Here is a 27401-nt window from a genome sequence, read left to right as displayed (position 1 = left end):
GTTGTAAAGCAAATGTATGCCTATCTGATTTTGATGTAATAAAAACTCTTAGAAAATACACCTCAGGCACAAAAGGAAGTTTTGAAAAACTGAGAAACTACTCTCGAGATAAATTTTCAATATAATAAAAGTCAGTGTCTACTGTCTTTCCTATGTATGCTCCTGTATTTTTGTAGATTTCTTCTCACTTTAAGGCCATCAAAATCAAGACTGCCCCAAAAGGCCAAGAGAAGGTAAAAAAGAACACTGAGAAACAAACAAAAAATCAGCATTCAAACCTGAAATTATCTATAGACATTAGCTATACATTTGCCCCAATTTTGAGGACCATATTACAAAATTCCTTAACAATCATTTATTATTAAATTGCGTTAGAAAATTCACCAAAATCTCATGAAGGCATCTGCGTAGTATTTACCGGTTGTTCCAGAGAAGGCGCAAAGCCCCGTGTGTCCCATACGTACCCTTTCATCATTTGTTGCTCTGGTAGCCACTTCCTTTCCTTCATCAGGCAGAGGCACTCGAGATAGGGAGAGTCCGTTTAGGGCAGCCAGTTTAAGAGGACCAATTTTTTTTGCATCTACTCGAGTCTTTTTCATTCCCTGTAAAATAATTTATATGTATATATGAAACATACACAAATACAACCCCTGTGAAAAGAAATGTCAACGCACTGAAGACCAGGAACACACAAAGGGAGTGTTCTCCTTTCACAATAAACCCAGAAAGATTACACTCCTTCACACACCACTTGTTTACCAAACATTAGTGGGAAGACATTCCTTTCAAGGCCAAAGCCCTGATAAGTCTTCCAGATAGAAGGTTTTGAAACAGGATTGGTTACAAAGTTCTGTTGTAATGAAAGGTGAGGCTCCAGGCAGACCGCATTCCTTTTAAAACAAGACAGACATAAAAAATCAGCTGAAGTCCAAAAACAAAACAAAACAAAAAGCTTTAAATGCAATCACTTGACTATAATAAGCTTTTATTGTTTTTTTTTTGTTTTGTTTTTGTTTTTTTGAGACAGGGTCTTCACTCTGTCACCCAGGCTGGATGGAATGCAGTGGCACCATCCTAGCTCACTGCAGCCTCAACCTCTAGTCTCAAACAATCCCACCTGAACCTCCCGAGTACCTGGGAATACCAGCACATGCCACCATGCCCAACTAATCTCTGTGTTTTTGGTAGAGATGGGGTCTCACTATGTTGCCCAGGCTGGTCTCAAACTCCCAAACTTAAGCAATCCTCCTGTGGTGGCCTCCCAAAGTGCTCGAGATTACAGGCATGTGCCACCATGCCTGGCCAGCTTTTATAATTTTTAAAATATATAAATTCTTTAAGTCATTCTGAAAAAATTAAATGCTTTCTGCAGCAGCCCCCTTTGTGTGTTGAAGCTCCCTCCTCTTATGCTACTCTGCGTTCTAGCGTGGACTTGAATGACCCGGGTTAGATCACGCTACCTCTCAGAATGGCTACATTTTTAAACAAGGAAAATAAAACAGAGCTAAAATCTCCATCATGACACCAGGAGGACAGGACAGAACAGAAGGCATCAACAAAATCTTATCTCCTGAAATCAGGTGCTTCCTGAAGTTATTATTAGAGCATGATTTTCCTCTCTGAGAATAATAAGCATAAGAACGCTAAGTTGACCAGGCGCGGGGGCTCACACCTGTAATCCTAGCATTTTGGGAGGCCGAGGCAAGCGGATCATGAGGTCAGGAGATTGAGACCATCTTGGCCAACATGGTGAAACCCCATCTCTACTAAAAATACAAAAATTAGCTCAGCAGGGTGGCGCATGCCTGTAGTCCCAGCTACTAGGGAGGCTGAGGCAGGAGAATGGCTTGAACCCGGGAGGCGGAGATTACAGTGAGCTGAGATCGTGCCACTGCACTCCAACCTGTGGGCAGAGTGAGACTCCGTCTCAAAAAACAAATGCTACGTTTCGTTGGATATACTGCACTTCCTTGGAAGACATCAATATAATGAGTAGCCCCAACTGGAAAAAAATGGTTCTGCCCTGTAAACAAAATCAGTGTTACTCCAGCTCTCTCAACCTGTAACAGGCCAGGAAGCCCCATGATAATGGCGCAAGAACAGAGGGAAAAGGCATCTTGGTAAGAGAGGAAAAAATCCTAAAAGATTGCTGCTGTAATTGGAGACTATGATTGGTACCTAACTCAAAAAGCTAAGTGGATTAATTTTTAATTTTATAGTTCATATTTGATAATGAGCTCCCCACATAATGCAGTCTAGACTAGAAGCAGCAGAGGCCTGGGTTCACATGTGGCCTCTAACTGACCAACTTCTTTCAGGCAAGTCACTTTTCCTCTGTAAGCCTCACCTAGACAGAAAGAGACAGATACACTCAGACACAGGCATACAGACTAAAAAGTTCCTGCTTAGGCTGAAATTTAATGGTTCTAACGTGCAGAAAACAGTGATGTGCTGGTAATATTTAACACTGGCTCTTGGAAGGAAGTTTTGATTGGTGTTTGCCCATATCCATGGTGTAAATACTCCCATCACAGCCAATTTCAAACTGTTAATGTCACATCAGTTGGCTCACAAGATTCCTGAAAATTTAAGTCGGCTCTTGCCAGCCAATACGAGCTAGCTCCCGCACTTCTCTGCTTGAAAATGACTCAAAATATCCCACACTGGGACACGCTGGATAAAGTTGATTGGCTGTGAGGTCAGTTCAAAGCCAGTATTGGAAGAATGTTGTATGTAGTCAAAACTAGCCTGGAATATGCCTTAATTAGCCCTTAGAATATAAGCATAGGATTTTAATGCATACCCTGCACAGTGATTTCTTATGTGAGAACCACTGCACTAAAGGGTACAACAAAAAGAAAATCTTTATGGCCGGGCGCGGTGGCTCAAGCCTGTAATCCCAGCACTTTGGGAGGCCGAGACGGGCGGATCACGAGGTCAGGAGATCGAGACCATCCTGGCTAACACAATGAAACCCCGTCTCCACTAAAAAATACAAAAAAATTAGCCGGGCATGGTGGCGGCGCCTGTAGTCCCAGCTACTCGGGAGGCTGAGGCAGGAGAATGGCAGGAACCCGGGAGGCGGAGCTTGCAGTGAGCCGAGATCGCGCCACTGCACTCCAGCCTGGGCGACAGAGCGAGACTCCGCCTCAAAAAAAAAAAAAAAAAAAGGAAATCTTTATGTAGATTTATGAGCACCCAAACCAGTCTGCCTTTAAGATAACAATCAGGTCGCTGGAGGTGGAGATGGGTGGAGAATTCTAAAATCATTCCTACTTGTCTGCAGTTTATTTCACTGTTTTTAATACTAAACCTCCATAACCTTAATTCACATTGGGAAATTGGTTGTAATGATTAAGATAATGGCAACCCCATGTTACTATGAAAGGTCAGAGGAGACAACAGGGGATTGGCCTCTTCCACTCTTGAAAACCATTAAGTTCAATGTATGATGCCACCTCACAGTAATGTTAATATTGACTAAGCTCTTTCAATGTGCCAGAACCTCATTTTATTCCCCCAACAATTCTCTGGGGTCCTCTCATTGACAAACGTAAAAGCTGAGTCACAGAGAGATTAAATAGCTTGTCTGAGGCCACATGGCTGCCTCTTTTACAAGGTAATCAGTGTCAAAACAAATAAAAGCAAATCTTTGGTTAAAATCAGTTATGCTGAATCATATAATTCAGGAGGCATTTTTTCATGCCTAACTGCATGTGGGACATAATGCCATGAAGCAGGCAGAGCAGGGATGACCGTCCTCGTGATCTGAGGTTATCTGATGTGGAAGCTGAGGTTCTGACGCATGAAGGGTCCTGACCGTGTCACCAAGAACTAACAAATGGCAGGCTCTAGACTCAGCCCCAAGGTTCTTAACTCGTAGGACCTCTGCTCTTTCCTCGTGACCACAGTTGCCATACCCATTCTTTAAGTAGAATCCTGTAAGCAAAAAGGACCAAAACCATAATCCAATCACATAATTTTACTATTATTGTGGTCTTAAAAGTCAATGGGAGAGAAAAGTTCTTTTAAGAGAACCAAATTGATCAACGTCCTCAGATTTAACTGAACCTACCAGACCCCATTCAAAACATACAAGGATAAAATAGGCCTGAGTACTTAGCTCTACTCAATTAGCATTTGCGGAAAGTACTTGAGTCACCATAAAAACAGACAGTTCTTAATGCAATAGGAAGGGTGTGAAGTATTAAAGGACTCTGTCCAGCTGGCTCTGGGATTCAGGTAGAGTTACTTTGGAAAATCTACCCACATCTTATCCCTGAATCACTGCTCCCTACACTCTTAAATCTGTGTCCGCTGAAGGCATTGACCTTTACTGTTCAGATACGTGAGTCATGTTGTACACTTGTGAAAAACTTAAAAATCAACTTAAAATTCAAACCCAAAACTTACTGAAAGAAAGCAAATTTAGGCCAGGTGTGGTGGCTCACACCTGTAATCCCAGCACTTTGGGAGGCTGAGGCAGGCAGATCACGAGGTCAGGAGATGGAGACCATCCTGGCTAACACGGTGAAACCCCGTCTCTACTAAAAATATAAAAAATTAGCTGGGTATGGTGGCGGGTGCCTATAGTCCCAGCCACTCGTGAGGCTGAGGCAGGGGAATCGCTTGAACCCGGGAGGCAGAGGAGGCAGTGAGGCGAGATCGCACCACTGCACTCCAGCCTGGGCAACAGAGCAAGACTCTTCTCAAAAGAAAAAAAAAAAAAGCAAATTTAAATCTATGGTACTTTTTTTGTTAAGTAGGTTTTTGTACATTAATCTCTTTCATAAGCACTATAATAGTGTGGGTTTTTTCCTGTTTAGCAAGATGTTTGCAGCATCTTAAAGGATCTCATACACTAGGCCAGAACCACACTTGAAATGAGCCCTCCTGTCTGAGTTTGCAATTTAGCAGCGATGTGGGGAGGAGAACCCTAGTTGCCAGGACACTGGAAGCCAATGGAAGATACGATGGAGGCCCTAATTAAGTTAGCCTGGCTCAAGTGCGGGGCATGAGGAGTGGAGATGTGGGCCAGGAAAAGCTGGAAGCCTGAGCACTGCAACAAAATAACTTCGGGTGGACACACTTCATCACAAGGCCACAAATGCTTAGTCCCAGGTTGAGGACGGAGTTTAAAAGTTTCAGTGAAAGCCGGGCGCGGTGGCTCAAGCCTGTAATCCCAGCACTTTGGGAGGCCGAGACGGGCGGATCACGAGGTCAGGAGATCGAGACCATCCTGGCTAACACGGTGAAACCCCATCTCTACTAAAAAATACAAAAAAAAAAAACTAGCCGGGCGAGGCGGCGGGCGCCTGTAGTCCCAGCTACTCGGGAGGCTGAGGCAGGAGAATGGCCTAAACCTGGGAGGCGGAGCTTGCAGTGAGCTGAGATCCGGCTACTGCACTCCAGCCTGGGCGACAGAGCCAGACTCCCTCTCAAAAAAAAAAAAAAAAAAAGTTTCAGTGAAAGACTAGCAAGGCTTCAACAGGTAATTATGACTTAATAGAATATATACAGTATACTTCAATGCAGAACATACATTGACAATGTAGATGATATAAGAACGGGCTGCTAAGTATGGGTTTAAAATTCCAGTTCAGTCACTCACTAGTCATATGACCTTGAAAAGTTAGTTAATATCTAAGTCTGTTTCTTCAACTATAAAACAGGCATAACAATAGGCTTACTGTAAATAGGCCAGAAAAGTAGAGGAAATACTTGGCCCATGGTAAATGCTCCAAGGATGGCAGCTAGAGATGATGCTATTATGCTTTTTTATATTTTGCTTCAAAGTAGGTAAAAAGTGCTTAATTCATATTTATTTATTAGGCCGAATATTAAAGAATTGCATCTTCTACAAGGGACTTTCCTTAGATTCTCAGTTGAATTCATCTTTCTTTTAAATTTAAGAAACCTGGACGTCTCAGGATTTGCCTTGACAAAGTGCCACCTTCCCAACTCCAGGATCACTCTGGAGAATCACAGCCAAGATATGTAAGCTATATCCACACACACTCCAACCTGGAGAATTATATTAGGATTGGGAACACTTTCCTGGATGCTTTTCTCAGGTATCTCTTCAACAAACTAAACAAATACTGTGGGTGCCGCATCACCCACAGTATTTTTAATGGGTGGCTAAAGCAATCCTGGCTAAAGTCATGAAACCTTAACTGTCTTTCCCTTAACACTGCGTTACTAAAACCTTTCATCTTTTCCATTCCTTTCGACAAAGCCCTGTGAATTTACCTTTTCACTTCATCTATAATAATCTCCAGTAAAACCACTAAAATTCAAGTGGATCCCCATGATTTCCATATGTAAATTTCAATGTGTTCAAAATTAGACAAAAAGACAGTGACGTGGGGGAATGAAGAACGTTAGAAGAACAAGAGGAGCTGAAAAACACGGGACGTGATGAGTGAAAGAACCGCCAGGGCGAAGGCGCAGTCCCCTGGCCGGGCACTGCTCGCCGCGTGGCTTACCCCCAGGGGCGGGAGCCCTTCCACGATGTTCTTCTTCCCAGAGAGGAGGTCCGACACCGGCCTCTTCTTCAGGGAGTCCCTCCGGGCTCGGTAGCGGCCAGACGTGGTGAGGTCGGACTCCGACATGGAGGGCGTCAGCAGCCCGTCTCTCCAGGGCCGCTGGGCCTCTGCGGTCGTGCCGACGGGACTGCTGTCCATCATCCTCTTCTCCGAGTCCGGGACGTGGGCCTTGGGCTCGAGGATGTGCAGGGGCCCGGCGAGCAGGGCGCGAGGGCAGCCAGGTGGGTCCTGGGTTAGGCCAGGCCGGGGCTCGCGCGCACGTCCAGGGGGCGCCCGGGCCCCGCTCTCCTCCTCGAAGTCCTCGTCCTCTTCCTCCTCGCTGCTGTGGATCAGCATGGTGGCGTCTGACAGGGACTTCTCATGGCCATATCTCAAACCCTCCGCCTCCTCCTGCCCTTCCCGCTTCGTTCTCTCGGTGAAAACGCTGGGCTGGGAGCCCGCCGAGAGGGCTCGCGGCACCACCTCCGCCGCCGACGCGGACAGCGTCCGCTCCTTGAGCCGCAGGCCCTCCAGGCAGTGGCTGAGCCCGGCCACCTCGATGCTGTTCCGCTTGTGCAGCTGCGCGTGGCGCGCGGCGGTGAGGGGCTCGCTGACTTCCTGCAGCGAGTGCGCCACGGGCAAGCTGTCCTCCTGGAACGTCTGCACCGAGTGGTGCACGCGCCGCGTGATGAGGTCGGGGTTGCTACTGCTGATGTACAAGTGGCGGGACAGGTCGGGCGTGCTGTTGGCTGGCCTGGGGGGCGGGTAGGGTGGGGGTGGCCGGTACACCTGCGTCCGCATGATGTTGGGGGCCGGGTAGTCCTGCGCCTGCAGCTGCGCGTTCGTCAGCTCGGGCACGCTGACCGCGCCCACCACGGGCCGCCGCTCGGCGGGGTAGGGGTAGGGAGACGGGCTGTGGAAGCTGTAGCTCAGGCTGAACGGGCAGTGCGCCGTCGGCGGCGAGGGGAGCTGCGCGTGCTCGCGGATCTCGGGCTGGCTGTAGACCAGCGCCGCGGGCCTGCTGTAGGCGTACGAGCTGCCGATGTTGAGGTTTCGCAGCGAGTGGCTCTGCCGTTCCGCATGCACCAGGCCCCTGTTGAGCTGCTTCATCACAGTCTCATAGTCTGGGGTGGGGCGGTAGGACGGGGGTATCAGGGCGCTGTGCCGATGGGATGGGACGTAGTCAGGCCTCATGACGTCACTCCCGGTGATGCTTGGGTTGGACGACATCGGCGAGGGCTGCAAGTAGGGCTGAGGATTATTTAAGGAGTTGGTGCTGTGTGCGCTGTAGACACTGCCGTTACGAATCCGACCACTGAAGTCAATCTGGGCTCTATCCAAGCTTGTCTGAGAATGACAGTAGTATCCGTTCTGGTTGGGCACAAAGAGGTTATCTAGAAAAAGAATAAGTTCAAAATGAGATTTTTTTTAATTGGACTAATTACTCCAACCAAATATTGAGATCGGCCCTTACCTCTGAGGACATTTGAACACAGCTTGTAAAAATCCATGCTAAAATGACCTAGCTTTAGCCACACTATCTGAGTGACCCTGGGAGCTTCGGCTTCCTCATCTATAGGATGGGGGTGGCTCTGCCTACTTAAGGGGTGGCATTCATTGGGTGACAAAGTAAGACCCTGTCTTAAACCACACACACAGCAGACTAGCAGACTTTTTGGTACTCTGGGGAAGCTGAGGCAGAGATACCATTCAAGGCACTGGGCTGGGGACTCTCTTCCCTGGGTAGGGATGTGGCCTTGCTGCTGCTGAGCCAGTTCAAGCACCGACTGTCTGTAAGCATTTCCTTAACTGGAATTTTTGATTGTTCTTCCCAAATGAATACACAAGCTTCGACTGTAAAAGGGTAATGGTATAGCAGGATCTGAGCTTCTCTGGTCCAACAGTGTCACCAGCAGCCACACAGCCCATAAAGTGTCCAGAGCCAAGAGGAGTCACATTAAAACAGCTGCAGCTGCCCCCTGCCCTGGCTCCCATGTTTCAGGAAGATTCAGACCTGCAGCTAACAGAATCAGTTTAACCTAATCTTACAATAGCTATGCATGTGTCCCTGCCCAGGGATGACAGGGGCCATGTTTCTTCTAGTCAATTTGTAGCTCACCTGCCTTCTGTTACGGAGGATGATTTCTAACCCTAGATGATTTCTAACACTCAGCAGCCAACTCCTTCAAATAACAATTTCCTCTGAAAGGCATTATTTGTGCTTCAAAATCTCCACAGTGATTTAAGTGATACTTAATATGCCACAACCCGGTGGGTACACTTTATTCTGGTGGCACATAAGGCTGTGAGGAAATAGCATTCAAACCTCCATGGTATTCTTCTGCTGACACACAGCACTTCCTTGTCACTGTGCTTTCCTTGTCTATGCAAAGCTTGGTCGTGGCTCCATCTCTGCAATCCCACTTTTCTCACTGCTATCACAGCTCGGGCCCCTACCCCAGGCTTGTCTGAACTAGCTCTATATCCACCTAGTCTCCCTGCTTCTGCACCCCACAAACCATCTAGCCATTTATGGTACTGTTATGTGGAAAAGGCAATACTGAGAATAGAAGGGGAAAAAGACGGTTGGAATACAGGCACGAAAAGGGGAAAGGTATGCATGAAATCACCATAATTCAAGGAAGGGAGAAGAGATAAAAGGTTACAGGAGTCCAGAGGAAGGAATGGTCATTTCCAGCCTGGGTGGGGTTGATGGGGACAAGAAAGAGAGAACCAAGAACCACCTCGCAGAAGATATGGCAGTTAAGGGGACTTGAGGGGTAAGTGGGTGAGGTGGGCATGTCCAGCTTCCATCAGAAGTGAGGTCTCTCAACCTCTCAGAGCAGGCAGGATTATGCCTCCTCACCCCTTGATACCAGGCACAGCAATGCGACTAGTAATGGTCAAGGGAAAGTGTACAGAGAGTTAAAAGCCAGCTTCCAGGCTCTCTTCCAACTGCAACACTGACCAACAAACAACATTCCAGAGAGAAGAGGCTCTCCAGCTCAAGCTCCTACCGCAGACTCACAGGGGGCAGAGCCCTCCTGCTAGTGCAGTGTGCAATGGACAGGTGACCCTTACTATTACTTCCCTGAGAGTTTGGAATGGAATATTTTCTCAGCACAGCATAGCCCTGCCTATCTGGTCTGGATGGCATGTGAACAGAAGGGTGCATGAGGTAAGGGCACCTGGGGGTGCAGAGCAGCACTGGCAAAGCCAGGGAGCACCCCCCGGAAAGATGGGGTGGCTGGAGTGTCAGATAGCTACAGAGGAGTAAAATAACTTGGGAAGTAAGGTTGGAAGAGCAGGCTCAGTGAATATTGTGTGAAGTCTCGAACACTAGGCAAAAGAATGATCCTGTAGCTGGGGGCGGTGGCTCATGCCTATAACACCAGCACTTTGGGAGGTGAGGCAGGCAGATCACCTGAGGTTGGGAGTTCAAGACCAGCCTGACCAACATAGAGAAACCCCATCTCTACTAAAAATACAAAATTAGCTGGGCGTGGTGGCGTGCCTGTAATCCCAGCTACTTGGGAGGCTGGGGCAGGAAAATCACTTGAACCCAGGAGGTGGAGGTTGCAGTGAGCTAAAATCACACCACTGCACTCTAGCCTGGGCAATATAAGCGAAACTCTGTCTCCGAAAAGAAAAAAGAAAAGAAAAGAAAAGAAGAAAAAAGAAAAGAAAAGAAAAGTTAAGTTAAATGTGGATGAGACCCCTGGGAAGCTCACAGAGGGAGGGAAGAAGCCACAGGACAGACCTGCAGGGCACACCAAACAATACTGATGGGAAGGAGGAGGGAAAAACCCAGCATGCCAGAAGGAGAGTTTCCAGAAGGTACAAAGGCTTGAACGTGATGGTGAGGGGATGCGGGGGTGCTGGGAGCCTTGGAGAGGGCCTCTTTAACAGAGTGGCAAAGGCAGAGGAGTGGGCGGTAACCAGCAAGCAGAAGCAGCACACAGAGAATACTCTTAGAAGTCAGTGAGAAAGGACGGGCGCGGTGGCTCACGCCTGTAATCCCAGCACTTTGGGAGGCTGAAGTGGGCGGATCACGAGGTCAGGAGATCGAGACCACCCTGGCTAACATGGTGAAACCCTGTCTCTACTAAAAATACAAAAAATTAGCCGGGTGTGGTGGCGGGGGCCTGTAGTCCCAGCTACTCGGGAGGCTGAGGAAGGAAAACGGCGTGAACCTGGGAGGCGGAGCTTGCAGTGAGCTGAGACCCCACCACTGCACTCCAGCCTGGGTGACAGAGCGAGACTCCGTCTCAAAAAAAAAAGAAGTCAGTGAGAAAGGAAAGCAGATAGCTCAAACCATCACTTAAAGCGAGGAGAAGAAACAATATTAGGATGTTTATAGACGGAGGAAAGAGAACGAATGGCGAAATGAGACAATGCAGAGGACAGCCAGGTCCCGGAAGTGGGAGGGGCCAGGATTGCAAGTACCAGACAAGGGCAGGGCGCGAGAGGAAGGAAATAGAAGAACATGGTGAGGGGGGCACTCTCGGGCTCTACATCCAAAGCCCTGCTCCCTACTACCCACCTCACTGCATGAAAACGCTCATCTTTACACCAGGGCCGACACAAACAATAGTCACATCCCACCTTCTGGTCCCTTCATGCATCACTCCCTACTAGTTCCTTACCCAAGAGGGAACCTGGACCACTCTACTCTCCAAACACGCACTGCTTCATTCTGTGCATGGCGTTCACTATCCCCAAAACTAGGAACAGCAACCCCAGTCAAGTCCCTGCCTTTCTACCTGCCGAAATCCACCCATCTTTTCAGATACAGAAAGTTCTTCTCAATCTCCCCAATGTGATGAGTCTCTCTTCCATTGAGAAGCATGGTAATTGCACATGCTGTCTCAGAAAAACTATCATATTCAAGTTATTTGTGCCAGGAGTGGTAGCTCAGGCCTATAATCCCAGCACTTAGAAAGGCAGAGGCAGGAGGACAGCCTGGGCCCAGGAGATTGAGACCAGCCTGAACAATATAGCAAGACCCCATTCTCCACAAAAAGGGGTTCAGGGGGAGAAAGACAAAGTTATTTGTGCACCTGTCTTATCTTCAACTATCAGATTCTAAGTTTTTTTTTTTCTTTTATTTTTTATTTTATTTGAGATAGTCTCCCTCTTTCATCCAGGCTGGAGTGCAGTGGTGCAGTCTTGGCTCACTGTAACCTCCACCCCCACCTTGGGCTTAAGCAATTCTCCCACCTCAGCCTCCTGAGTAGCCAGGACCACAGGCGCATACCACCAGGCCCAGTTTTTTTGTGTGTGTTTGTTTGTTTGTTTTTGATAGAGACTGGGTCTGGCCCTGTGGTCCAGGCTGAAGATAAGCTTCTTAAGATGTGGAAATACTCATCTGCATAAACCTCCTTAGCATTTGGTATAGCCCCACTGCTTAAACTTCAGTTTGGGAGTTTGTTACAAATACAATTTCTTATACTTCTCAAGTGAAAACTGCAGTAGTCACATGTTTAACTTTTACAATAGGAAAGCCTCTGGCAGGGGAAGAAAAGTAACCCCGGGAATTCTTTGTCAGACAGCAAAGAAGCACTTAAAGGCTAATAGAGTGGTGGTAAAAGGACATAGGAACTAGCTTGATAGTTTCCCATTGGCCAAATTTGAGATCAGTGGAGCATCAAAATTTGACACTGCTTTTTTTTACATATATTCAAGAACCCGAATATATGTGGTGGCTCACACCTGTAATCCCAGCAATCTGGGAGGCTGAGGGGGGACGGATCACCTGAGGTCAGGAGTTTGAGACCAGTCTGGCCAACATGGCGAAATCTCATCTCTACTAAAAATTACAAAAATTAGCCAGGCATGGTGGCGCACCTGTAGTCCCAGCTACTTGGGAAGCTGAGGCACCAGAATCGCTTGAATCTGGTAGGTGGATGTTGCAGTGAGCTGAGACACGCCACTGCACTCTAGCCTGGGTGACAGATTCAGACTTTGTCTCAAAAAAAAAAAAAAAAACTGAATATATTGGCTTCTTTTATGAATCCAGGATAGCTATTATCATGATGCAATTTGGGGTGCAACTTCAGCCAAAACCTGTCCAGGCTTCACAATCTCCAAGCATTCACAGATTTATCCATAGTAATAACTATGTAAGGCATGGCAGAAACAATGTACTTTACCTTGGGAAGAAGCATATGGTTCTGTATAATGTCCATTATAGTGCAGCTGTGGTGGGGGAGGCATCACGTAGGGCTGGGGTTTAGGCTAAGAAATGGAAAGTTGGACACAGGGTTAAAACACATTGCTTATGTAATACAGGTAAAGTTATTATCCACTGGATTCTTTCTGTTAAAAAAAAAACTTCTGAAGGAATTAAATATATTATATATGGAAAATAAACACGAAGACACAGTAGTTCTTATCATATCTAGCATTTTCTATGTTTCCCCAAATGGCAATGCCAAGCCCTATGACTGATACCAAGGACATTAGGCTCCACAAGAAAATCTGCATCTAAAAAGCTAAGAGGAAGAAGGAATAGATACAGATTTCCTTGTATAAACATTTGAACATAAGAAGCTTATATGTATTATAATATCTTATTAAAGTCATCTAATATTTTAAATATATACCAACTTAGGATTACTCTTGGCCAACAGTCTAAGTTCTTAATATTAAGGTCAGACCTAATATTCAAATATGTATAATATAATAATATAAATACTAGATTAGACCTATGGGAAAAAATCACCATTTCTTTGGTTAAAAATGATGAAAGATCAATACACTTTTATGGTTCAAACTCAAAATTAACAGTATTAAAAGCATATTTTATTAAGGAAAAACATCACTAAAATATAAAAGCAATCATGTTTTCCTTGTTTCTTACCAGAGACATCCTTGAAGAAGACCTCCTCCTGATTGGGTTCACTGTGACAGTCTGAGTTTGCCTATAAAATAGGATGTCTCTGAGAAGAGCACATACACACTGTCTCTTAAATTCTACCAAAACAAGATATAGGAACGTAAAATAATAAATCTTCTAAGGCAAAAAAAAAGACAAGCTATCTAAGTCATGAAGTCAGAGAAAAGAAGGGAGTTTTTTTTTTTTAACCAAAAAAAAAAAAAAAAAAATAGCCGGGCGTGGTGGTATGCGCCTGTTTCTCTCTCAGTCCTTTCCTGCTACCCCAACCCCTCAACCTGCCCTGTGGCTTCAGGCTTCCCAAACAGAGTCATCGCCTGGACCCACAAAGGGATCAGAGCATCTTTGCCAGGCCCATCCCAGTAAACCTTTGGATTAGCCGCAAGCAGTGGGGAAAGAGACGAGGCTGTATCACCCACACACTTGCTGCAGGAAAAGTGGGATTCAGTGCAAATGCAAATGTGTTTCTCCTGTGCGCTGGGGAGCCCTGGATCTCTCCACTAACCTTCCTCCCGGGGAACCATCCACTGTCAACACAGAAGCCTCATTCAAGCAGTAAGAACTGCCTTTAATTAAAAGTCTGTTAACCACAGACTACAAACATAATAAAGAAATGAATTTAGAATTTTAGTGACAAGAAACTACATTTCCAAGTGCAGTAAGCACGCTCCTGTAGTCCCAGCCTCTTGGGAGCATCTTGGGCCCAGGAGTTCAAGACCAGCCCAGACAACATAGCAAGACCCCATCTTTTAAAAAACTCAAATATAAAAAAAATTTCAAACATATATATTTGTAAAATCTACATTTCCTCTAAGGAACCAAGGGAAAGCAAGGCACAAGATTTGGCTCAGTAAGCCGATGGTAAACCCATTTACCTTTCTTTGCAAGAAATTTCTGATTTGTTTTGAATATATTTTTTAAAAAACACCTAAGGCCAGGCACAGTGGCTCACACCTGTAATCCCAAACTTTCAGAGGACAAGGCAGGTGGATCACCTGGAGTCAGGAGTTTGAGACCAGCCTGGCCAACATGGTGAAACCTCGTCTCTACTGAAAATACAAAAACTAGCTGGGAGTGGTGGTGGGTGCCTATAATCCCAGCTACTCGGGAGTCTGAGGCAGGGGAGTCACTTGAACCCAGGAGGCAGAGGTTGCGGTGAGGTGAGATTGCGCCATTGCACTCCAGCCTGGGCAACAAGAGCGAGATTCCAGTCAAAAAAAAAAAGGCACCTAAATGTATTAGGGAGTGCTGACGAATACTTATCTGATAATGTGAGATTTTAAACTATTCGCATGGCAAGTTCTATGTTTAAATAAACAATAAGGTAAAAAAAAGGAACAAGAAACAGAAAAGCCCATTTGTAACTATTGTTTTTAAATAAAGGCAAGATTTTTTTTTCTTCTGTGTGGTCAGTTTTACTGCAAGATCTGGGAACCTACACACATTGAATTCTTGGCTTTGTTGATGACATGTAGTTTGTCAAAGCACTTTTTCTTAGACCTTTTACCATCTATTCCTGGTTCATGTACTTATGTAACACATAATTACTGATTACAAAAATATTCTGTGACCTTTGGTTACGGTGTTCTAAGGACTAATTACTAGAAAATCCATCATGACAAAGTGAATATTCAATCCATTTAAGTAAATTTACCATAATATCAAGCCTCACGTCTCATAAATTAACATTACTCTTAACACTCTGAAAACTAGTATCTTATATTCAAAAACCCTGAATATTAGCTTATTTTTATAAGACTCTTGAGATAAAAAGAAAACCAGTACATACTAGTTTTAACATCAGGTGATTACAACTGCTTTTACTAGCTTTTATAAATAATTTCATATTCTTTGTTATTGGAAAGTATTCAGGCTGTTAATGAAAAATAAATGTCTCTTTTCCAAAAGATGTTCCATTCTTCTAGTGCTTATTTTGGTGAGACAAGTCTGCGTGGTGTGTCTGGTTTTTTTTTTTTAAAAAAAACAAATACTCCTTAACTGCACATTAATATATTCCTTAAAATTAGTACCCACAAATTAGCTGGATGTGGTGGCAGGTGTCTGTAATCTCAGCTACTCAGGAGGCTGGGGCAGGAGAATCGCTTGAACCAAAGGGGTAGAGGTTGCAGTGAGCCGAAATCACGCCACTGCACTCCAGCCTGGGAGACAGAGTGAGACTCCGTCTCAAAAAAAAAAAAAAAAAAAAAAAAAAAAAGATAGTACCCAGAATTTGAAGACACCGCATTTTTGCAGCCTTGAAATTTACTTTGGTTATTCTTCACTGTCAGGACTAGGTTTAGGCAAACTGGGTCCTCTGAATATGTGTTCAGTCTAGCAGAGACTCACTGTCCAGATGGACTGAACTTAAACTTTTAAAGTACTATAAATTCACAAGGGTTGCCGACAGAATTCTCTGTCAACAAACTCCAACAACATGTCTATAATTGCCCAGCCTGGGGCAAAAATAAAACACAAAACCCAAGGATGCAGAGCTTCAGCACATGGGCGGCCCTCCCACACTGATAGCTATCTTGGCACTCTTGCTGGCAGCACCCAGTGTGGAGGCGAACACTGCCCACTGTAGTAGCCGGCTCTACTAACAAAACAAACTACAAAAGCATGTACCTGCCAAAGTGCTTGACCCAGGCAGCTGCACCATCAGTTCTAATAGTCTAACCTTCTCTTTCTTCTTGGCGTTGTTCTAATAAATGCAGTTTACTCCGAGACCAGCTATCCTCAACTTGGCATATAAGAGAAAACCATGTAACTATTGGTTGTGGTTTCCAAACTTTTTGGGCAGTTACTATGTTGATGGGTACTGCTAAATAACTGAGAAGAAATCACTAGAATCTGTGTGCCAAAGAAGACAAAATAAAAATTAAAAAGGCTGAGCTAGGCATGGTGGCGTATGCCTGTGTAGTCCCAGCAACTTGGGAAGCTGAGGCAGGAGGATCCCTTGAATCCAGGAGTTCATGGCTGTAGTGCATTATGATCACATCTGTGAATTCCCACCATATTCCACCTGGGAAACTGAGACACTAGGACCTTGTGTCTTTAAAAAAAAAAAGAAAAGAAAAAAGGCTGCCAGCCCAAGTAAAATCAATATTATGTATTGAAACTGTGCTAAGGACTGTACGTGATTATCTCGTGGAATGTGTACACCAACCCCACAAGGGAGGTCCAGTTATTATCCTGATTTTACAGATAAGGAAAGTGATACGTAGGTTCAGTAAGTTGCTCCTGGTCACATGGCAAACAAGTAGTAGAACCGGCATTTGAACCAGCAGGTCTGTCGGATTCCTGAGTGTATGTGTCTAACAATCATGTGTTCAACCTGCTCCCCGGCCCCAACTAATCTGTAAGCTCCATGGAGGCAAGATGTGGTATCCCTGGTGCCTTTGCTGAGCAAGTGAATGACTAACAAGTGAGGACTAAAGTGATGCTTATTACTAAGCATTTACAGCTGAGCTTATATTTCTAAGCCTCGTCTGAATTTTGCTTTTTAAGTTTCCTTTCTTATATGACGAAAGGGAGTTAAGATTTTGACAAACAAAAAAAATGCCATTGATAGCTCATAAACTAACAGATAGTTCAAGGAATAGATTCCTTCCTGTAATCCCAGGTACTTAGGAGGCTGAGATGTAAGGATCACTTGAGGCCAGGGGTTTATGACCAGCCTGGGCAACATAGCAAGACCCCATCTCTAAAAAACTAAAAAAAAAAAAATTAGCTAGGCATGGTGGCACACACTTATAATCCTGGCTACTCCAGAAGCTGAGGGCTGAGGCCACTGGATCCCTTGAGCCCAGGAGTCTGAGGTTACAGTGAGCTATGATCACACCACTGCACTCCAACCTGGAAGACAGAGTAAGACCCCATCTCTTAAAAAAAAAAAAAAAAAATGTGTTAGATGGTGGAAATACCTAGCAAATGTTTGTCTCAATGACTTACCTTTTGAGCTCACTATAGTAAGGGTAAGGAAGAATAAATGCTCTCCTCCCAGCCTACACTTGGGTAGACCAGGGCTACATCCAAGCTGCTTACAGGTCACTGACTTGGCTCTGAGATGCCTGTTCCTATTGTTCACCCCCCTACCAAATCCCACCTTAGGTGCAGCTTCCTGGCATTGTGGGCAGGGAGAGGAACAAAGCCAGCAGAGACCATCTCAGGTAACTGGGAAGGAATACTGATGGAGTGAGAGGCCCTGGCGTCACTTCAGCCCCATGACATGTGTGGTTTTCTTGTTTTTGGAGACAGGGTCTTGCTCTGTCGCCCAGGCTGGAGTGCAGTGGTGTGATCCTGGCTCACTGCAACCTCCACCTCCCAGGCTCAAGTGATTCTCCTGCCTCAGCCTTCCGAGCAGCTGGGATTATAGGCGCCCGCCACCATGTCTGGCTAAGTTTTGCATTTTTAGTAGAGATGGGGTTTCACCATGTTGGTCACGCTAGTCTTGAACTCCTGGCCTCAGATAATCCACCTGCCTCAGCCTCCCAAAGTGCTGGGAACACAGGCATGAATCACCGCACCCGGCCAACATGTGTGGTTTTCTAGGGCGACACTGACCTCTATCCATATAAGAACCCACTCAGAAAAAGCCGCTGCCTCTCCTCAGCTCCACCAGGGGTCCATGTCCCCATACCCAGAGGTCCCACTGTTTGGCCTTGTGGCTGCTCCTACACTCCCCTCCCACCTCTTCCTGCCCCCCTCCTTCACATGGATCCATGGGAACTACTGGCTCCTCGCCACACTTCTGGGACTCAGGGGACTGGAATGGGATAGGGGCTGTTCCATCTTCTTTCAGACTTCCTATAGTCTCTTCAAGCCCTGCAGCAGGCCTAGAAGAAGACGGGGTAAATCCTTTCCCTTTCCAGGCAGGGCCTACTCCAGTCAGTCTCCTGATTACAAAAGTCTCCGGAACCAAGGTGGACACTGGCTGCTATGTTCACCGACACCCCTGAGCTGCAGGGAGCACTCACCAGCCATCTCACTGCACTCAGCGAGCGGCCTGCTGCGGTCTGAAATACAAGTTTCCCTTCTGGAGAAAGTCTCTTGAACCCTCTATCGCTTGGCTCTACAGGTTCAAGGATACCATCCTCACTTTCACTCATAGAAAAGTACAGGGGAGCCCCCTACACCAAGGGGCCTCTCAAGACTCCCCCACTCTCCCAGCCTTTTCCTTATATAAATCAGGGAGGGTGATTACAGCATGACCAGTTCTGGGGCTTGGAGTGAGAGACGGTGGGTTTGAAGCAGATTTCTGACCTAACGGGTTGACATTATTATCTCATTTAATTCCCAATTCGACCCTAAAGGAATATTAAGTATAAAAGTCTCATTATCCTGACTTTATAATTTTTAAAAGACAGATTGTTATCCATCTAACATTTTTAAGGTTTGGATAACGATCATTCTGTTATCTAAGGTACTTTGTTAGGGGGTGGAGAGGGAAGGCTGTTGGATCGTGCCATTGTGTAAATACTAAAATATAGTTATCTGGGTCAAGGTTAGATGAGTGACATAAAGCCATCCCAAACACCAATAAACTATAGATCAGGACTGCGGGTGAAGGGGACATCCTGGGATTACAGTTCCCCTTTCTGTGCAAGTCGAGTCTATCTCCTGGGCCACCAGTCACCCCAGCCCAAACCAGATGTCCAGAAGCCACTGTCCAGTTCCAGGCCAGCTGCAGTTTTGTTAAATGCCTATCACGCTTTAGTTTACCTATGTGGCCCATGACAACAAGTCTACCAATACTTCAGAATCATAATATTGGAACATGACTAAACAGTCTATATTGACAGCCTTTAAAACATGGTCGTAACAATTAAAGTTCTTTTCATTTTATTATCAAGCAAAATTTTAAAAGCTAATATTAAAAGCTTCATTTACTTTACATGGGAAACAAATGCTCACAATGAAATATATTAGTTCCCTACAGAATGAATCATAAGTAATTACATAGGAATAGCTCATGGAAATCGACTGCCACAATCTATTGGATATATAGAGATTGAAAACAAACTTTGGAAAACAGCCCTTTAAACATAATTATTCCATTTTGAAAAGAATCAGGTGTTCCTTATTTAGGTATAATATATGCAACTGATGACATTAATGTAGTTTTATTCACACTTGCCAATAAATAGCAATATTCCAAAAACTAGAGCTGAATTTCTAAGACTGAATCATTCACCATAATCAATCATTTGTTGCTTTTCCCACTTCCCTCTTTTACTTATTACAAGTTGTTAATTTGCAAAAAAAAAAAAAAAAAAAAAAAAAAAAAAATCACCAGCCCATATGGATGCCTCATGGAAAGGGATTATGTTTTATGGTTTATTCACATTGTAGATTCTCCACTATTTTCCAGAGAAGAAATGAACTGAGGTAATAATGGCTCAATATTATGAACACTCTTAACTTATTAAAGTCTTTAAAATGAAAATGCTGTGGTCCAACAGACTGCATTATCTACTGCTTGAATCTTAGAACTTACTTCTGCATAGAAATCATGCCACATATGGCTGGATAACCAGGCCAGCCCCCGGGAACCCCAACGGCAAGGAGCACTGCTGAACATCACCACCAGGGGGAACACTTTCATATGCAAATACACCCAGGCAGCTAGTGGAAACCTGTTCCCATATTTACAAAAAAAGCAGGTTCCTCCTCCCTGTCAGTGCTTACGAAAATCCCATCACCAGAACAGCGGTGGGGACTCGGATGCAAACATGGTGCAGGGGAAGGCAGAGAAGAGACAGGGACTGGGCCATACGTGCAAACCACTGGGCAGCTCCCTGTCCGGGTGGGCATCTCTGCATGTTATCTTTACACTGTTGCTCCTGCCCAGAGTTTCTCTCACACCCTGCAAGACAGAAGGCACTTCCACAGCCTTTCTCCTTCCTTCTTGGTGCTAAGGGGCAAAATGCCCTTGTTAGACTTTCCCTCCACCCCATGCCTCATTTACAATCTGTAATAAAAGGAAAAGACAAAGGAGCAAAAGGGCTCTTCTCCCCTGTGACTCCCATCACTGCCACACTCCAGCTCCCATCGTTCACTAAGCCCTTACACACAGGGCACCTTGCCAGATAGGGGACACGAAGATGAGGAAGAGGAGACCCTGCCCTCATGGAGCTCCATCAAACAAGAGAGACAGATCGAATCCACATGAAAAGAGCAGGCAGGAACTACTCTAAGAGGCTGGCACAGCGGCTAAGAGCGCAGGCTGGAGTCTTGCTGCTCCACTTACTAGCTGTGTGGCAGGGCAAGACACTTCACTTCTCTAAGTCTCCATACCTTCATCAACAATGGGATAGTAATAATTGTGCCCAACAGGGTTACTATAAGGATTAAAGAAAATAAAAGCTCTCAGTATAATGCTTGACATAGCGCAAGCATTTACTAAATTATTGTTACGAATTATTCAGATCATTGTTACAAAAGACAGAAAAAAACAGAACTTTCAGAGTGGTATTGAGGACTAAACAAACTGTATGCTTGGTGGTGTCTACAGGGGCTGTATTTTAAACTCAGTCTTGAAGAATGACTAAGAGTCTGCCAGAGAAGGGAAGGAAGGACATTTTAGCAAAGGCCTGGGCTGGGAGCATTCACATGATAAGGAAAGACTTCTTCCTGGAGTCAGACTCCAAGGCCACTGGGCTTGGGCAGCTAAGTCCAGAGAAGGACCTGAGGAGTCTGCCCTTAATCCTGTACCCAGGACGGGGCGGGTGAGAGGCACATACTCAGATTTGTTCCTGACATGTAACTTCAACAGCAGTGCTACATATTTTGCTTATCTATCCAGAAGACTGACTGCATACAGGTGAGATAGGGCATGGGGGGCCAAGTGGGAGGCAGCTCCAGGAGGCGCCTCCAGAAATGGTACAAGGACAAGAGGACAGCTTAAAGAAAGGTTGTGGGAATTGAACGAAACATTTCAGGTCTCAGCTTAGATGTCACTTGCCTGGGTAGCCTTTCCTATCTTGGCAGTTCTGGGTGAGGTACCGTTTTCCTAAGGGATCTTACAGCACCAGCACCAAGACATCTCGAATCACAGCTCTTAACACTTATATCTACAGATTAGTTGAACAAATTAATTAAGGCCAATAGTGAGCCAGGCCCTTGCTTGGCACGGGGAATATAGCACTGAAGGCAGGGAAGAATGTCTGTCCTCATGCACTGCTGTAGAGCTTACCTGCTGGCAGGGGATATAGGCAAACAAACAAATATAGAAATTCACATGGTGCTAAGTGCTATAAAGAACAAAACAAAGTTAGAGGGCAAAGAGACAGATCGTAGTGGAAGGGGAGTACCATAGGACAATCAGGGACAGCCTCTGAAGGGGGTCATATCTGACCAGACAGCAAATAGCAGGCTGCAATGAGGGAGCAAGGCAGGTGGAGACCTGGGAAAACAGCAAGGACAGTGTCCCCTAGGGTGAGGCACATCTGTAGCCTAGCCAGGATACCACTGTGGCTGGAACAGAGCAAGCAAGGAGGAGGATAAAAAACACAAGGTTGGAACCAGGCAAGCACCACACTGTGTATGGTTTCATACTTTTATTAGAAGTAAAATGGGGCCAGGCATGGTGGCTCACCTGTCTAGCACTTTGGGAGGCCGGGGCAGGAGGATCCCTCAAGTCCAGAAGTTTGAGACCAGTCTGGACAACATAAGGAGATCCCGCCTCTATAAAAAATATCGAAAAATTAACCAGGTGTGGTGGTACACAACCATCTACTCAGGAGGCTGAGGTGGGAGGATCACCTGAGCCCAGGAAGGTTGAGAGGCTGCTGTGAGCCATGATCATGTCACTGTGCTCAGCCTGAGTGAGAGAGCTGTCTCAAACACAAACTAAAAAAATTACTTAAAAAAAGAAGTGGAGGCCGGGCGCGGTGGCTCACGCCTGTAATCCCAGCACTTTGGGAGGCCGAGGCGGGCGGATCACAAGGTCAGGAGATCGAGACCACGGTGAAACCCCGTCTCTACTAAAAATACAAAAAATTAGCCGGGCGCAGTGGCGGGCGCCTGTAGTCCCAGCTACTCAGGAGGCTGAGGCAGGAGAATGGCGTAAACCCAGCAGGCGGAGCTTGCAGTGAGCCGAGATCGCGCCACTGCACTCCAGCCTGGGCGACAGAGCGAGACTCCGTCTCAAAAAAAAAAAAAAAAAAAAAAAAAAAAAAAAAAAGAAGTGGAATGCCAAAGGAGGGTTAAGAAGAGTGACAGGATCTGGGCTGGGTGCTGTGGCTCATGCCTGTAATCCCGGCACTTTGGGAGGCCAAGGTGGGTAGATCACGAGGTCAGGAGATTGAGACCATCCTGGCCAACATGGTGAAACCCCATCTCTACTAAAAATACAAAAAAATTAGCTGGGCGTGGTAGCGTGCACTTGTAGTCCCAGCTACTCAGGAGGCTGAGGCAGGAGAATCACTTGAACCCGGGAGGCGGAGGTTGCAGTCAGCCAAGATCATGCCATTGCACTCCAGCCTGGGCAACAGAGCAAGACTCTATCTCCAAAAACAAAAACAAAAACAAAAACAAAAAACAGTGACAGGATCTGATTCAGGTTAAACTGAGATCATTCTGGTTGACATATGGAAAATAAGCTACAGGCAGCGAAGGCACAGAAACAGGAAAGTCAGAAGGCTACCATAATATTCTGATGAGAAGCAGCGGCAGCTAGCACCAAGCTGCTAGCACGAGTGGTAAAAATGGTCAGGTTTCATACCACATCCAATTCATCAGCAAGTTCTGCCAGCTGTACCTTCAGAATACACAGGCAGTAGTATATATTCACCACAACTTTCAGAGTGGTATTGAGGACTAAGCAAACTAAACACTTGCGGTAGGATGCAGGAGTCAAGAGCTCAGGGAGGGCCGGGCACGGCGGCTCACATCTGTAATCCCAGCACTTTGGGAGGCCGAGGCAGGCAGATCACCTGAGGTCGGAAGTTCAAGACCAGCCTGGCCAACATGGAGAAACCCTGTCTCTACTGAAAATACAAAATTAGCGGTGTGTGGTGGCACATGCCTGTAATCCCAGCTACTCGGGAGGCTGAGGCAGGAGAATCGCTTGAACCGGGAGCTCAGTGGGAGGACAGGCCAGGAGAAGCCCCCCAGAGGAGCGGATTTGGAGAAAAGGCCTCAGGACCAAACCAGCGAACATGACTGAGAAGAAACAGTCTAGAAAGAGGAAGCCTAGCAGCGGGTGGTGTCCTGGCAGCCAAAGAAGAGCAGGATTCAGGAAGGATGGAATGAGCTGTCGGAGGATCACTACTGCAGAGCAGTCAAGTGAAAGAACTCATAAAATGATCACTGGACGAAAGTCACCTGACCACAACAAGCAGTGTCAGTAATGTGGAAGCTTAGGGGAAACAGGATGGAAGGAAGGAAATAAACAAGCATACACAACTCTCTTGAGGAAACCTGCTTTTAAGGAAAGCACAGATACGGTGCAGAGGCTGGAGGGGAATAGAGATGAAGGACAGTATTTTACATGTGCAATATCACCGTATGCTTTATTGATCCGGCAGACAGTGAAAAACCCATGTAGGCTAAGAAAAATGCACACCAGGAAGGAGGGGCACAAATTCTTCGGGTGGCTGGAAAAGCTGAATAATCTTTAATGATTCAAAATGCTGATCAGAGGATTGATTTAAACAAATAAAGGATATTGTTCCCTTTTTACCTTTCAAGAATTAGAACAGTTCTCGTAACTAGTTGAAATAAATCTTAAAGGCATACAATGTAGTTATTAGAAGTTGGTCCAAAGCTAAAATGAGGAAAATAGCTACAGGATCAAAAAAAGATATCAATTGATAAAATGTCTTTCTTGATGATACAGTATACTCAAGATTACAATTTCTAAATTCATTATTTTTGATAATTTCCACGAGCAGGACATACTTACAGGTTACACTGGTTTAGTCTGTAAAACTTGTGTCGCGCAACACAGAGTCTCCAAATGTATTTTGCAGTTTCCATGTCTTCCTAGCAAACAAAATAGGCATAAAGCAATATGAAAGCATACACACAACTTGATACATTTAATGCACAGTTTGTCTAAATACATAATGGGTGACATCATATGACAAAGTCACTTTCAGGACACTATAAGCCTTTCATTTTCCAACACTGTGCCCATGGTATGAACACCACAAGTAGGATTTAACTTATGAAGACAAAACAATCTGTTCTAACAATGTGATTCTCATATTAAACAGTTTCAAAATGACATGGGAATCTAAAAACTATAAAAATATCAACTTCTATTCTTGACAAATATACTCAGACATTTTTAAACAAAAATATGACTCAGTAACTCAATATTGCCTTTGTCAAGAGAGCAAAAGCAAATAACTATTAAATAACATTTCTTCAGAGCTATTCATTTATCCATGAAATTTAAGATATCAGTGCTTACTTTCTCCCCCACTTAACCCCTGAGGTTTAATTTAAAGGTTATCATGATCAGACAGTAGTTATCCAAAGACTCATTCATTCAGCATTTACTGAGCAGCCATTTTTTGCCAACTGCCATTTTGCAAAATGCTATATGATAAAACTGCATGTTTTATACAATTACAAAATATTATAATTTTAATGCTGCCCTGCCTCCAAATACATACAAGCATGCAGAAGTAGAACTTGTTAACTTTTAGGAAAAACATTCCATGCAGACCCCTAATGTTTACTCACAGTTTGAAATTGGATGGTCTCCTCTTTATTTGCCAGTTCTAATGCAAAAAAGGACTTGTTGTGGGACATGTTGGCAATGTCATGCCACCTAAAGAACAGCAAATAGAGAATGGCAATGTGAGTGCCTGTGGGCAAAACAAGGAGATAGAATATACAAGTTTTCCCTAAGCCTGACGTATAAGTTAGTATTTGGTGACATTTTTGAGAAAAACAAAAAACAAAAAACACGAGACCAGCCTGGCCAACATGGTGAAACCCTGTCTCTATTAAAAATACAAAAACTAGGCCAGGTATGGTGGCTCACACCTGCAATCCCAGCATTTTGGGAAGCCGAGGCAGGCGGATCACCTGAGGTCAGGAGTTTCAGACTTCTGGCCAACATGGCGAAACCCTGTCTCTACTAAGAATATAAAAAAGTTAGCTGGGTGTGGTGGTGGGCACCTGCAATCCCGGCTACTTGGGAGGCTGAGGCAGGAGAATTGCTTGAACCCAGGAGGCGGAGGTTGCAGTGAGCTGAGACAGCACCATTGCACTCCAGCCTAGGCAACAGAAACGAAACTCTGTCTTAAAAAAAAAAAAAAAAAAATTACAAAAACTAGGCCAGGCGAGGTGGCAAGCACCTGTAATCCCAGCTACTCAGGAGGCTGAGGCAGAAGAATCATTCATCTGAACCCAGGAGGTGGAGGTTGCAGTGAGCTGAGACAGCACCATTGCACTCCAGCCTAGGCAACAAAAACAAAACTCCGTCTTAAAAAAAAAAAAATTACAAAAACTAGGCCAGGTGAGGTGGCAGGCACCTGTAATCCCAGCTACTCAGGAGGCTGAGGCAGAATCGTCTGCAACCCAGGAGGCAGAGGTTGCAGTGAGCCAAGATTGCACCATTGCATGCCAGCCTGGGCAACAGAGCGAGACTCCGTCTCAAAAAAACAAAAAAAAAACCAGTGGTTTTAATCAGCTAGCATGAATGTTCTAATTGAAGTGACAGCAGCTAGTTGTAAAAAGTAAACTCATGTATACTAAATGAGGGAAAAGAGAATTTAAAAGATGTAAAATGTATCATTCTCACATGTCAGATGTGCTTGATGGAAGATCCCTGTCTTAGCTGATTGCCAATGCCTCATTTACTCATTCAACAAAATAAAAGACACCTATTATAACAATGCCAGAAACTGCAGTCGGTCCTAGGGACACTATTAGTGAAGTACAGTGCTTCCCTCAAAAGAGCACAGGTGGAGGGGAAAGGTGGGAGAAAGAACACAGAAGCCAACAAGAACCTTTAAGTGCTGCAGGTATTAAAATAAGGCACAAAAGTTGGGGAGGTGTGCTGTGAAAAGCTTCAGGGTGAAGATAAATTTGAAATGCCAGGAACTCAAAGAGTGAACTATTCTGGAAGTGATCACTACGATTCAAAATCTCATACTTTCTAATTTTATCATATTAGCTTTTATATGTTATTATTTGATTTTATTACATAATCATAGAATGTCATAAAAAGAAAAAATTATGGAAGAAAAAATTTTATCCTTCTCCATTAGATTTATTTTAAATGTATTAAAATAAAATCAACTTAGTAGTGATTCAGTGTTTGTTAAATCTAAAGATTATTAGCATCACATTAAGGCAACTGTGAAAATTCCCATCCAGTGATAAAGGAAGCCAGGCAGATGCTTCAAGTTTCCATGTGACACTTTGGGCACCATCAGAGCCCTGCCCTTCAGGTGAAGCCACGGATCTATTTTCCTCTCCTCTCCCTGACCCCCAACTCAGCATGTTGGGAAGGGTTAATATAAGTGGCTTGGGGACAAGAGAGCAACTGCCAAAGGGGAGCCACCCAGCACAGGGCAATGCATTCTAGAAGTGGGGTTCTGCTCCCCAAGTGATGGGTACTCTCTGAGGTCATAATCACCATGGAGAATTCATGGCTCAAGAGGCAGTAAAGCAAAGGAAGTGAGAGAGGAGATGTCAGTTTAGAGAAAAAGCTCTTCAAAGGCAAAACTAGTTCTCAAGAAGAAATGGTAGGAGTGGTTTAGAAAGCTTGAGTAATGTGTGTGTTGCGATGCTGGCAGTGAGTAGGGGGTGGAAAGAATAAAAGCTGTTTAATACAGTAATTAAGAGCCCACGCATAAAGTGGAGGACCCAAGTTATAGTCCTAGTTATGCCAGTTAATAACTGAGGGACCACGGACAAATCACAACTTTTCTAAGCCTCAATTATCACATGTGCAAAGAGGTGGTGATACCTACTGCTGAGAGTGTTATGAAGATTACACTAAAAAAATTCACATA

General features: G+C 45.0%; 1 protein-coding gene across 2 annotated transcripts in view; it reads right to left on the bottom strand.

The window, feature by feature from the left end:
• PTPN21 (protein tyrosine phosphatase non-receptor type 21) overlaps positions 1–27401 on the bottom strand; it is a 90317-nt gene that overhangs the window by 7689 nt on the left and 55227 nt on the right. For both annotated transcript variants that reach the window (XM_050798527.1, XM_050798528.1), the window contains 6 exons: positions 25117–25204; positions 24329–24408; positions 13390–13450; positions 12680–12764; positions 6489–7921; positions 465–602 (listed from right to left, as the gene is read on the bottom strand). In XM_050798527.1, coding sequence (XP_050654484.1) covers positions 465–602; positions 6489–7921; positions 12680–12764; positions 13390–13450; positions 24329–24408; positions 25117–25204 — 1885 coding nt within the window. The remainder of the gene's footprint in view (positions 1–464; positions 603–6488; positions 7922–12679; positions 12765–13389; positions 13451–24328; positions 24409–25116; positions 25205–27401) is intronic.

The sequence above is a fragment of the Macaca thibetana genome, chromosome 7 (genome assembly GCF_024542745.1).
Source record: "Macaca thibetana thibetana isolate TM-01 chromosome 7, ASM2454274v1, whole genome shotgun sequence".
NCBI classification, from domain to species: domain Eukaryota; kingdom Metazoa; phylum Chordata; class Mammalia; order Primates; family Cercopithecidae; genus Macaca; species Macaca thibetana.
The sequence above is the reverse complement of the archived record's forward strand: the minus strand, read 5'-3'. Positions and strand labels throughout refer to the sequence as shown.